Below are 12,883 nucleotides of genomic sequence, written 5' to 3' on the forward strand. Positions count from 1 at the left end.
ATACGTTCGATACTTCCTAAAACTTTTTGTGGCACAGGGTTTGATATATCGCCACAACATTTGTTTTATATCTCCGTTAGATCGAATCGAAGCTTTTCTCATGGTAACTACTTTGTTCCATTGCTGATTACTCTATTGAACAGGATATACCTGACGTTTGCCACACTAATGTTGAAAAGCCCTCAACCGATCAGTTGGTCATCGCTTGGCGATATCAAAATCTTCCCGCCTCGGACGTAAGGCGCATATATTTTGATCCAGCTTATTGCTGTAGATGGCCCCTCATGGCGTAAATAAGAAGTCGCTTTCCAATGACTTCGATATGACTAGTAATTTAGACCTAGCAGAGTTCGCCTCTATTCCCACCTTGACTTCGTGCGAATTTCGAGTCGATTCGTTTTCCAGGTGAAGGATTTCGTTTTTCTCATGCGTATAATTTTTTAGTTTGGAAGAAAATCTCTTGAAAGTTTTGGAACACGTTGAGAAAATCGTTCGTAGTGAAAAGCCTTCTGTACATAGGATAGGCAAGTTTTGTCTCGATTTTTATTTTAGAATTTATTTACTTCTCTGTTGTCTGACTCATTCGGGTTGGTTTAACCTGTCAGATGTGAATCATTTGTCGAAACTGCTTCATTTTTTCTGACGGATTATGTTTGAGATTGACAAGGGAATTCTTTGTTAATAGTTTAGCTATTTTGAACCTATTATGCTGCTGTTTGTGCCTAGCAAAATTAATACCTTATCATTCTTCCAAAGGTCTCGTTTACCAAGAGTTACTAATTGAATACGTCAGTAAACGTAATCGTTTGTTAACACACTGTTAGTGACTCGAGTAAGCAGCGTGTTGATTTCAGTTATCGATTCGATTGCGTCGCCACTGTGGGGTCGACGACCTCGAAACCTTCAGGCATGTCTTGCCAATTTCATGGTTCGTCTGCGTCTTCTCCTTCGTCACTCCTTCCATGTTGTCTACATCACTGTCTCAAAGCTGGCACTTCAAGTAAATCTCGCTTATTTTTATTTGCTGATGCTGAATTCACCTTCAGCGAATCACCAAATATGTAATTCTCGTAATGATGTGATGGCTAGAGCGCAAGACATTGCAATCTGACAGCGAGTAGTCAATTTTTATCAGAATATCCCCTTTCTAATGGGCAGTATACGAGTCTTCATATAAAGTTATTGATGGTCACCTCATCCCCTCCCTTTTTCTTCTCTAGGAATCAGGTGTGGAGTCGAGATGGCTGAGCTACTCTGATTACGCCTTCAAGGTGACCGGCTTTGATGGTCTAGAGGCTAGCGGTAACGTGACCGCCAACCCACTCTACGGGGAGTATAACGGACTCCTGAGGGTGCTCAAACTTCCCTCAGTCAGTGGAATGCACTTGGAGCCGATTGCACGTCCCCTCACATTGGATTGGGCCTTCAAAGTCAGGCGAAAGCAATTTATTCTGAAGGTCGGTGTTTTGTCTCCCTTTCTATAAATGCCTGCTTGTTGCATTTGTGTAAGTACTGCACGCTGTAAGCTCAGGACCTACTCCTAGCTCATTTGTCAACGTGATATGTTCTACACACAAGCACGGCTTCAAGGTGGTAGCAGCGCTTGCCAACGCGAATGATTTGACCCTTTATTAGTCTTAACTACCAAATTTCTTACGTTTCATGACATGCCAAAATGAAATACTTCCTCGTGGTAGTCTCCTGTTATAATTCCACTGAAAATAACTTGGAAACCTTTGCTGTTTTCAGTACCTGGACCTCCCGCCTTGTCTTTCGGAGACCGTCAGTCGCTCCAACGTGGCTGCACCTCACTCGCATTGCGCCTCAGCTGCTAATGGTGGTGGTGATTCGAGACTCGACTTTTGACAATTCTAAATAAAATTTTGAAAAAAACCTTATTTCTCTTTCTGCTCGCACGCTGTTTGCTACTGTACTTGTGTTCTTTCGTGAACGTGTTGTAGTCCTCTTTCACATTACTCTTCACACCTTCCGCTTATCACTCAACGAAAGGTGTTGCGTAAATAAGGAATTTATAGTGATTGGAAGTAGCCAGTTGTCCATGTGTCTCTATCAATCCATAGAGATTTGATTTGCGACTGAGGACAGGCATATTTGTACCAAGAGCCAGCTCAATCAATCTCGTCCGCATATTTTCCTCGCTCCCTCCTTTAAGAATGGTCTAACTATCCGCATTTATTGCTTCAGGTTAAGATTTTTTGCTTAACTTTGAGATTAGTTCAAGACTTGTTGATTGGGGATAAGTGCAAAGGTTTGGTGTTGCACGTGGAAAGAAATAGAATCGGTGTTTAATTCTGTTTTCCTAAAGCTTATGTTTTGCAGCAGTTATTACTATATTGGCTCCGAATTTCGGGTAATTTGTGTTTTAAAGCTCTCTACTGCCTCTGTTGGTCCCTTTTTAGGAGTCATATCACATTAATGGTAAGAAATTGCTTGTTTTAGGCAAAGAAATGGTACCTGATGACGTGGTAAATGATGGTGGCCAGTTTTATAACACTGGCGGCTACTGGATGATTTCCAGTCGGCCCATGAATGGCGTTTTCCCCATCAACCGCATCGTCGACATCGCCTTCGATGTATACGAGGAGCTCGTGTGGTGTGTTACCGCGACTGTAAGTCCTCCCACAGTGGTTACTGCCACAGCGCCATTAGCAATTGTTTGCTCATGCAACGATCCCTCAATGTGCACTTAGGGTCAGTTGACAAGTTTCTACGGTGGCACACTGGAGCAGTACACCACGGTACCAGTAATCCCAGTGGGCTCAACAGTGACTGACGGCTCCCCACAGGAGTGTGAGCTCAAATCCGTCCTCCCCTCACCACGATACACCGAGCGCATAGTCTACATACTGGCGAGAAATGCCATCTTCGCCTACTCCAAGTTTTGCCGACCTGTCGGCTATTCTACGTAAGCCTTTGGTACCTAATCCTCACCCCCTAAAACAGTTTGCTCCATTTGTGCTCATTTTTGCCGACCTTATTAACGGTTTGAAATGGTTCAGTTTGTTCCACATTTGATGATAATGTGGTTTAGGAAAGTTTTATAACTGACCAAATTATTTTCTGCCGATCAAAGCTTCCTAAGTGAATCGTTCAAAAGACTTATGTCTACAAGGCGCTTTATTTTTAGCTTGTACAGTCGTATTTTTTTCTGTTGCGTGACCCCACAGAACAGAGAAGATGCAGGCACTGGAGTGTATGGTGGCGTGTCGTGGTACGCCCTGCGCCACCTCGCCCAGCGACTCCGCTGATTTCGATCGCTTCTTCTGTGGGGGTCTACAGCCGGAGGTGTTTGAGCTGGACGCCGTGAGTGGCGCCAACTGGGGCTCCCTCATCCGCACCATCCACGTGGGGAATGAAGGGGCTGTCAGTCTGAAACCCTTCGCTTTTGGTCTCTGTGCTGCCAACACTACTGGTCAGGTGTGTGTACACGATCAATAATTTGCTCCATGTTTGGTTTGTGGGTGCGATCAGATGTGTCGGAGGTCACTTAACGAAGTAGCACACCCATATTATGACACTACCGTCATATCTGCGATTTAGCAAGAATTCCATTGATACATGACGCTGATACCTCCGTTTTCGAACCAAGGCATTTATAAAAGTTGGTACTTCGTTTTGTGTGATACTGTGTATTATCAACCACTCTTCGCAGACCCAACTTTCAGCGAATAATATCGCATAAAAGGTTTTGAAGATTAGTTGGGCGCTTCACGAGAGTAACTTTAAGGCTCGTTTCGTGAATCGGTATAAAACCTTGTTAGAAATGGTTCTTAGTGTAAAGATAGGAGGCGAAATAAATTCCAAAATTCCTGTTCATCTATGAAAGTCATGTCTCTTCTAACACTGATGAGCTGAGATGAGTTGATATTGTGGAGGATGTTTTTTCAGGTGAAGATAATTGATCCGCGAGCAATGCAGGGTGTGGTGCGCTCCTTTGAGGCACATTCGGGCGAGATCTCCGACATGTCGATCCTCTACGACGGCTTCACCCTCATTACCTGCGGCTGGTCGCGCAAGCTTAATGGCTCCCTTCGTATTGACCGACTAGTCAATGTGAGCCCCTTCCACTCCCCCACCATAATTGACCTTTTTCCCCTCTTTATCCTCGTCACAAGATTTGTAGGATGTGTACTGGAATAATCGACTAACTCCTGATTTCCCTTTTGAAAGATTAACTCGCCTATAAAGCAGTCGTATTCTGACTCCGTAGCTCAGAAACTTTTCTGTTCTATGTGCTCCTCGTGAAGGTGTATGATTTGCGCTTTGGCCGCTATCAGGCGCCACTATCGACCGTAGTGGATCCCAGTTTTTTGGCGACGGTTGGACCCACGCAAAGAATCATGGTTGCCTCCCAGTCAGGCGCCTTCCAGACCCTTGAATTTGAGGCACCCAATTTAGACCCAGAGAGCTTGGGCAACATCATGCTTGACTGCTACGATCGAATCGTCTCCTTCTGCGTCTCATCCAAGTACGTCGTCTACTTGTGAATCTTCTTTGTGGTTGGTTGAAAGCAGATGGTACCTTTTCCACCTTTTTTGCTGCCTTTCTCTTAATTTTAGTGGTCAATGCCTTCTATTCGGCACAGAGGGTGGAAATATACATCTGTACTCGACTTCGCTAGACTCCTGCCGCTTCAATCATGCTTCCATGCAGACGGAGTTTGCTTCGCCTTACGCTGACGGTCTCGTACCGGCCACTTTGGACAGCCTCTCCCCCGAGGACTACCACCACCCTGTGACCAGCCACCATGCTCTTTCGGGGATGGCCGGTGCGTGTCCTTTTTCGTTTATGAGCTAACTCACTTTTGCACAATGAGCTTACTTGTTGAATTCACGAGTCAGTTACCATCCACCAAATTCTCTAGCTCGTAGGATAAAGTCATCCTTTTAATAACAAGTGATCCGATCAGCACCTTAGTCACCAATTAGCTTGGCAGTGGGTGCTGTATTGTTTATTTGAATTCTTCCATGAATGATTGTTTGTCAACGGACATTGAGAGTTCTCTGTTTTTATGAACTTTTTTGAGTGTGTTCAAGCCTTTCTGGCCTTGTGGAGTAAATTTTCATTGCCCATGCTACTCCTTTTTTCTAAAGGTAAAAAATTGATACGTATCGCGAATGCGGCTGTGGATGCGACCGTGGCAAAGGAAACAGGATACTCCTTCATGCGACGGGCCCCCCTGAGCAGTAATTACTTGGAGCGCAAGCGTCTGTTCGCCTTCAATCATGCCCTCTCTACGGCCTATCAGCCAATCATGGACTTTGACGACACTAGCGCCTTCACCCTATCCTCGGTGCCCTTCATGCTTGACCCACCTGTGTGCAATACCGCCGAGCTCGCTGAGTGGGTGTGCGAGGGCACGGGTAGTCGTAGGGACGGCCTCACCTCTGACTGGCCCTCCGACCTCTGCGGTGAGCCCAATCGGTACGTTAAACCGACTACGTAACCTAACCAAATTTACCCTTTCTTTAAGTCCACTTCTCTCGCCACCTCTTTAAATAACTTGGCAGTAAGTTTGGGTCTGCAGTCGCTTTTGTGCCAGTTTAATAGGATCCCTCTTTTCATGCTACTCCTCAATGCTCGTGTATCACCTGCTGTAGGCCCATGCGTCCCGTAGACCCTGAGTTGCTGGCGAAGGCCAACAACACGGGTGTTGTCCAGAAGCCGCCAGACATGGGACCGGTCTGGTGCCCCTACGACCCAACCCCAGTACCCACGAGTGACCTTGAGTTGGGCGCGAGGCGGAAAAAGCAGCTCAGTTATGTACAAAAGATGTGTCAAGACGCGAGTCCCTAGGCCCCCTATGCTCTTGTGCTTCCTGTCTTTCACACACATCACCTCTCTATTTGTAAGGTTTATTTGCTTTCCCTTCAATGTACACTTTATACTATGCGTGACTAGTGACAATCTTGATATGTCTAGCACAAAAGAAGGTTATATCCAGGAATATTAACATTTTTATTCAAAAGAGACAATGTGGAATGGAGAAAGAAAAAGACCATCACAGAAGACAGACAAGTTATCACAAGGTTTTTTTCTTCAAATTCTAGACTCTCACTTCAAACTTTCCTGCAACAGTAACGTATCTCACGCCTTTGTAGGGTTTATAGTTCTGAAACACAAGAAAAGCCTTAACTACTTGATCAAAAGCTAGGCACAGTAGGAGCTTCTCGTGCACAATTTATTGTCTACTAATGCAGAAATGTTTATGGTTTGAACTAATGCTGTTATTTATCAAAATAGTTGAAAATATGGAAGGAGATTACGCAAGCACTTTGAATCCATAAACTATTCTTGCAAATGTGTGCTAAGCAAATTGTGACACCATTGTAACCAGGCTGCACGGTCAGAATAGTGCAAAAGTGGGGTGGTCTTCTTATTCCTCTCTCTGGTTTGTGCCTCGAGAGTGATGGAAATCACACCCTTGGAGAAAAGGTGGGGAAAAATTATCGAACCTCAGCGTGCATTTCCAATCTGGTAACACGGAGGCCGGATACCAGACATTGAGGAAACTCGAACTGGAGATTAACAACGGGTGCTGTGGAGACCTGTGTATAACCACTGTGCAGCGTTACCTGCAAGAAGAGCGGATCCGTTAATCTGACGGTTAAGGTAATGTGTTGCTTTAACAAAGAGGTAAGAGATTCACCGAGCCCTTAAGGGAGGGGTAGGTTTGAGTCTCTAGATGGCCCACGTCCCAGGTGAGTATCTTGGTTACCGTATCAAAACTGGACTTTCCGAGAGAGGGAGTCACGTTGACACTGCTAACTTCTGACGGCATCACCACGCTAACCTTCACCTTCTCCAGCTTTATTAAAAAAATATATAAAGTCAATCGAAGGTAACGTACGTGCCCTCTCAGTTTGAGTTCTTTTGGGCAAAATGGGCTAGTGCAGCTAGATAATAATTTTCCTTAGAAAGCGCAATACAATTTCCATTATCACACAGGATTAGATCGCTCACTAAGATGTGTGCGGAAGTTTTATAGCGAACAGGTATTTGTGGCCATGTGAACGTGGGAACAATCGGAACCCAGGTAAGATAGATTTCTGACTTTTCATGTGCTAATTGAAGCATTCAGAAGCGGCATAGAAACCGTGCTATGAAATCTCTGAGACTACTCGGATACCACAACCGATTTCTACAAGCTATTGACTATCGTCATAGTGTGGGGTGTGTGGGTTAGGAGCCGAACTCGATTACCCGTTATGGTCGATTTGAAGTAAATAGTGGTTCAAAATGGTTACACTAAAGTGCTCCTACTATTATGGAATCTGAGACTATCGGCAAATAAATTTTCCTTAGATTAGTTTGGGGATACCCTCATGGTTGTCGAAAATGCAGCCAATTTGATCGGTTACAAAGCCACTTGGTAAGGGAGCTTTCCATAAAATCATAAATTACAAGAATGATGTAGAAGTATAATGAAGGTCGTTTGACTGTTAAAACAGTCAAATTAACCGGAAGATAGAAATCGCCGATCACAGAGTTGAGATTAATAATACCTAACTTACAATACTAAAGTAATCTAAATTTTTGCCCACAAAAATGCGTCTGAGAAGTCGTTTACTTCTGTAAAAAGTTCACGTACACGTTAGGGCAAGGATAAGTACTTGACCTAGCTTCTAACAACTAAATGAATCGTTTTTATCCTACTACTCTAAAGATAAGGCTATAAAGCAGTTTACATGCCTATTAGCTTACCGGTCGTCCGGCCGTTGACTTTGGAGATACGGAGAGCTCGAATCGGCTGCCAACAGCCTTGAGGGAAATATTGTGCCTCAGTGCAATCGGAAGGGATATTGAACTGGAACAAAAACAAAGAAAAGGATACTTACTCCAGTACTTGAATGAAAGCGCCTTGATAGAGTTCAACAGTGTGTACTGACATTAGGATGAATCCGAACGGTTTAGCATCAAGGAATCGCATTAGATAACAAATTTCACGGAACGATCGTTGAACATAAATAGAACCTAACGGGTATTTCATGTGGAGAAATTGCATAATTGATCCCCACCATAGTAGGTAAGTCTCACATTTACAAAAGTGTGCACAATAATATGAACAGGAAGCAAAATTTTAAGCTGCTCAAAAATCACTACAAAATTATCTTAAGCAATCGAGTAGGCTGCGTCCCGAGGAGCCCATGCACTTAACTATGTACTCACAAAGGTACCCATTTTAAAGCTAAGTGAAATAAATCTATCAGTAAGTTATTGTATGGCAATATCTCAAACCCAACCAAGTCTTAACTTACCTGAGGTTTGGAATAAAATAAGTGAACAACCGGAATTTTCCATCTGGTGGAATGAAGGAAAGTATCCTCTGCTTCTCCCACCGGAAATAACGAACGCAGGGGTGAAGACCGACATCATCTAGCAATCGAGGATTGTTAAAACTAAGCGTCAGATCCGGCGTCCCCGAGAGATGAATGGTGCAGTCAATCTGCATAGAAAAGAGGGGGGAAATAAGCTCACCACATTTATTTGTTTGTGCAACAATAACTGCATTCAACAAAACCGATGGGTGCCCCTGCCATGTAAGGGAAACAATGGAAACTAATTGCAGTAGTCAAACCTACTGCTCCCTCAACTTCAGCGAGAAGAATATTCCCCGACCGATCAATGATAGCGTTGACACACTCGGTAACGTCGAAGAAGGCCTCGTTAGTGGTGTACTTGACACCAGCGCGACGCCACCGTAATTTGGTCAACTGATTGGCGGGCAAAGTCGACGTAACCCCACCGACAGGCCGGCCTATCACTACCTCCGCAATCGATCGCAAAAGTTTAGGTGGCTTAATAAGCTCTCTGAGGATATTTGGCTCAGTCGTCAGGGGGAATCCGTTGTCAAGCATCTCATCCAAAAGCTGAAAAAGTAATATATAATTACGAAGATACTTCCTCATGAAAAAACTTTAACCCAATCGAGAGCCTCACCTCAGACGCGCAAACAATGTTATCAACAATAACTGACTCTCCGATATTCCCGAAGTAATCCTCGAAAACCAGGACAACCTGGTTAAGGAACTCCACGATCAAAAGAGGAGGAGCTGTGAATAGTTAGGAATAAGCCAATTCCCACGATACCTTCTTCGTTGCATGTAGCAATGAGAAAGATACCATTTTTTTCAACAATAATTAGGATTACATTGTTTGGAGCTTCTACTGCAGTTGGAACCTTCAAGGGGTCCAAAAGCTGAAATTTAGACGAATTTCAGAAAATGTGTCAGTATTCTTGTATTCAAAAATGAAAAACACGGAAGAACATTAAAATATGGTATGTGGTTGCCATAACAGGTCGGGACTATCTTTCTTCCTGAATCGGTGGCGTACTTGGGATTGACCTTCGCAAATCGAATCTAGGACCGATCGTGGAGTTATGGTTTTCCAGTGCTTTTCAAGAAGAACTTGTCTGTCCTATTTATGATAAAAACACTCCTAATCATTTCAGGTGTACCCTCAAACACACACAGTTCTGAAGTCCCCGCTTTTTGAAATCCTATCAGCTTCAGGAGATAAGTGAAGTTTTGGTATTTCTTTTTCATTTAAGGCAAAAGTATTATGTTCACCCTTGAAAGTAACAGCCTAGAATAATAATACTGGTACATGTGGTCAGGCATTAGGCAGCTAAGACTTTTCTATCATGTAAGTAATGCGCTATACTAAATTTCACTTGTATTTTGAATAGACAAACCAATCTTATAGAACAACTTGAAATCGCCTTACATTCAATTGCTTATTGGTGTCACAGAGCTAAAATACAGTTGGTGCTTTATTGGATGCTCATAACTCCTAGACATTAATCAATTTTGGTTAAATTTAGTTTGGAAACCTGATAATTTCATATGATGTACTTCTTTAAGAGTAGCAAACAATTTGACGAATAGCATTGCAGGAGAGCAGCCTTAAATACGTTAGTATATAGACGTATGTTCGTCGAATATTTGAGTGATTATTAACTAATTTAACTTGAGTGTTTTGAACACTCCCTAATTCGAGTTAATGTAGTGACTCGAGACTCCCTTGAAGCCAAATGAAGACACCATTCTCGGAGCGAAGGCTTACATCTGACATGCAGTAGGGCTGGGAGCTACTGGCACGACCCGGCGGTCAGCCGCTTGATGAAGTTACAATGGCAGTACACCTGACTGGCCCCTTTACCAAAACCAATTGTTAAGCATGCAACGGACGTGTTAAGTTATGTTCTCCTTCCTCATTGCCTATGCTTTCACAATATTGCTCGTTCAATAAAAATTAAGGGTTGACATGTTTCCTCCTTGCAATAACTTAAGATTGAAGCCTTAACCATTGGACGCTCGTACCTCTAGTCATTCACGGCCAACTTTTCCTGGCCTTAAGGATAATTCTCCCCTTATTTACCCCTAAACAATTCCCAGGAAAAAGTGGTTTATATTTGCCAGTAGAACTTGAAGTAAGTTAAGTCGACCATTTGTTCAGCAATTTCCGAACATAAATTACAGCGCGTATTTCCAGTTGATGCCACAAAACGGCATACAAGGTTTACGTGCAGTGCCTCAAGACTTCTCTGAAGCCAAAAGAGGGAAGAATACTTAGGCAGAACATGAATTGTCGACATGCAGAAGGGATGGGGTATTGGTGTAGCCCGGAGGCCAGCTTATTCGACGAAGTTATTATAGCATAGCACCTAAGTTTCCTCTTTAGTAAAAACAAAATTTAAGCAGAAAATTGATATATTGCATATGCTTCCTCATAGCATAGTTGGGATTCTTGCGGTGGTAACATAATGCTATTTAAGTAGAGGCTGAAGAGCTAGTTACTGGAAAGATCCTCCTACTAGTAATAAAGGGAACCTCCCTGAAGACGAAAGAAGACACAATACTCGGACAGAATGTATTTATTCAGCACAGAGAAGGTGTTTGGGCTACTAGCTTGATCCGAAGGCCAGCCCACCCAGCGTAGTACAAGAAGGCTAATTCAGAAGTCCAAAAGTGGCGCCTCACCAATAGCGATGGGTAAACCACCATCGTATTACAAAACAGCCAGAACGCTTTCGTCTCTGGTTGCCAAATCAGTGATTTCAAAACAAACTTGGTCATTTATAACAGATAGACTAGGTGGGGCTGAAATATGCTCTAGTGAATGTGATACCTCTGGCAATCCTCTGTTATTACTTCACAGAATGATTGGGGAACTTGCCACTTTGGTAACTGGGGCAGAGGCTGGAAAGGCTCGCATTTAATCCTGCCAAAATATGATTATCGTATTTCACTATCAACGTAAATATGAGTTAATTTTGGGTTTTTAACGACACACCGTTAAAGGAATGCGATTATGTACTAAAAGCTTGTCTAAACTCCTATATCTATCGCAACTGCGATAGGCTCGGTGTTTCTCTCTTCCACCCAAGGCTTCATGCCCTTGGAACGAGCAGACGAATTGGACGAGGACATGATTTATTAGGTGGTGGCAGGTAAAGGGGTACACAAGTATTACCCTTTTTTGCGTATTCACAGTGCATTTCCTCCTCGGGGGCCGAGATGTTTGATCTGCCACGAGAAAAACTTCATTGACCACCCCCGCCAAAAGGTACATTGAAATAAACGTGTATTTCAACAATGCCTAGGCTTTTTGTATTTAAGGTTTTGGGACGTTAGTAGTGAATATCAAACACTGAATTGTGCCAGCTGCATTTTCACCTCTTATTTTAATCCTCAGTACACACTCGTTACACAAATGCAGAAATTGAGGCAATTAGCAACAAGAGTGTCGGTGCAAACCCAGGTATGCCAGTGCCTCACAAGTGAAGAGCACGTCTTGGCATAGGCATCTGGCATGCAAATTTTTAGAAATGCGCATTCCGGTAGCTGATGTAAACTATTGTAGGGCACTTCATCTACATTTACAAGGTTGATGAACGCCACCGCTTTGTTGCAATTTCCCGTCTTGTCCTTGCATTTTGATATCGCTTATTTTGGGCCTGGACTCATTAGAAAGCGAGGTACCAGGGTCTTAATAAAGTGAGTAAAAGGCGCGAAAATAACGAATTTATTCAAACTCGTGTGACTCTGGGTGAACCAGTAGATGACTGCATGCAGGCAAAGGTAAACACATTTTTCACAAGGTTTATCCATAGCTTTAATTTCTCGGCATATCCCACCTCTTCATAAGGGCACTAATTAAATATTCGTAAATGATTCGCCATATTTCTACTCACTTAAGTCCATCCAACGCCATAATTGTGTTTAGGTATGAAAATATTTATTTAATTTCTACTGCAGCTGCCCGAGACTTCTTTGAAGCCGAAAGAAGACGTAAGACTCAGACAGTATACGGATAAAGGGCGTACAGAAAGGCTGAGGGACTACTGGTATTGGTCGCATGCCATGCCAGCCAGCCTTAAGTGTCATCGAGATCAAAATAAAGCACTAAACAAATAATCAACGTATTATGCAGCGTCTCTCTCCTTTTGAGCGTCGTCCCTGACTCTTCCCTTGGCCAACCTAACGTCACTGATGCCGTAAGAAAAACACCCACAAGCCGGCCGCACCAGTCATTGAATTTGCTTGCAACTGGAAATTTATCTGGCCGAAATGTTACTGATCTGTCTGAGCAATTCTACTAGATCTGAAGATTTGTCCTGTTTGGAAACTGTGTCGGATGTGGGAGGAATGTGCTGGTCATCGGGCACGACCATAACTAGTCGTTGGGACGCTGACTCAATAGCCGAATCACCTGACAAAAGGCGTGTTTTAGCATGGTTTCATGAGGGTATGAATTCTCTCCTATTCCTTCTTACAATGTTGTTTTCACTTCGGCGCTGCCCCGCCATGTCTATCTGGGTTCCATCCAGCGAGTAGAGAGGTGGAGAAAGAGACAT

General features: G+C 43.4%; 2 protein-coding genes across 2 annotated transcripts in view; one reads left to right on the forward strand and one right to left on the reverse strand. All coding sequences in view use genetic code 11, as the record gives it.

Moving 5' to 3' along the window:
• The window catches only part of EGR_03383 (Elongator complex protein 4), a gene marked incomplete at both ends in the record, with an annotated part of 7,072 nt that extends 1,255 nt beyond the window's left edge, over positions 1 to 5,817 (forward strand). Inside the window, 14 exons of the mRNA XM_024492632.1 lie at positions 144 to 236; positions 275 to 405; positions 445 to 533; positions 855 to 1,000; positions 1,221 to 1,457; positions 1,750 to 1,843; positions 2,461 to 2,630; positions 2,712 to 2,926; positions 3,189 to 3,438; positions 3,910 to 4,074; positions 4,269 to 4,489; positions 4,581 to 4,789; positions 5,115 to 5,445; positions 5,622 to 5,817. Coding sequence (XP_024353033.1) covers positions 144 to 236; positions 275 to 405; positions 445 to 533; positions 855 to 1,000; positions 1,221 to 1,457; positions 1,750 to 1,843; positions 2,461 to 2,630; positions 2,712 to 2,926; positions 3,189 to 3,438; positions 3,910 to 4,074; positions 4,269 to 4,489; positions 4,581 to 4,789; positions 5,115 to 5,445; positions 5,622 to 5,817 — 2,547 coding nt within the window. The remainder of the gene's footprint in view (positions 1 to 143; positions 237 to 274; positions 406 to 444; positions 534 to 854; positions 1,001 to 1,220; positions 1,458 to 1,749; positions 1,844 to 2,460; positions 2,631 to 2,711; positions 2,927 to 3,188; positions 3,439 to 3,909; positions 4,075 to 4,268; positions 4,490 to 4,580; positions 4,790 to 5,114; positions 5,446 to 5,621) is intronic.
• A 650-nt stretch (positions 5,818 to 6,467) lies between these two features.
• Positions 6,468 to 12,883, reverse strand: EGR_03384 (AP-3 complex subunit mu-1; the record flags this gene model as incomplete). Its single annotated transcript, XM_024492633.1, has 8 exons — positions 6,468 to 6,596; positions 6,671 to 6,829; positions 7,726 to 7,828; positions 8,280 to 8,467; positions 8,604 to 8,891; positions 8,962 to 9,074; positions 9,112 to 9,220; positions 12,803 to 12,883. 8 exons carry the CDS (start codon positions 12,881 to 12,883, stop codon positions 6,468 to 6,470), a joined length of 1,170 nt encoding a protein of 389 aa, XP_024353034.1.

The sequence above is a fragment of the Echinococcus granulosus genome, assembly GCF_000524195.1.
Source record: "Echinococcus granulosus chromosome Unknown EG_S00017, whole genome shotgun sequence".
NCBI lineage: Eukaryota > Metazoa > Platyhelminthes > Cestoda > Cyclophyllidea > Taeniidae > Echinococcus > Echinococcus granulosus.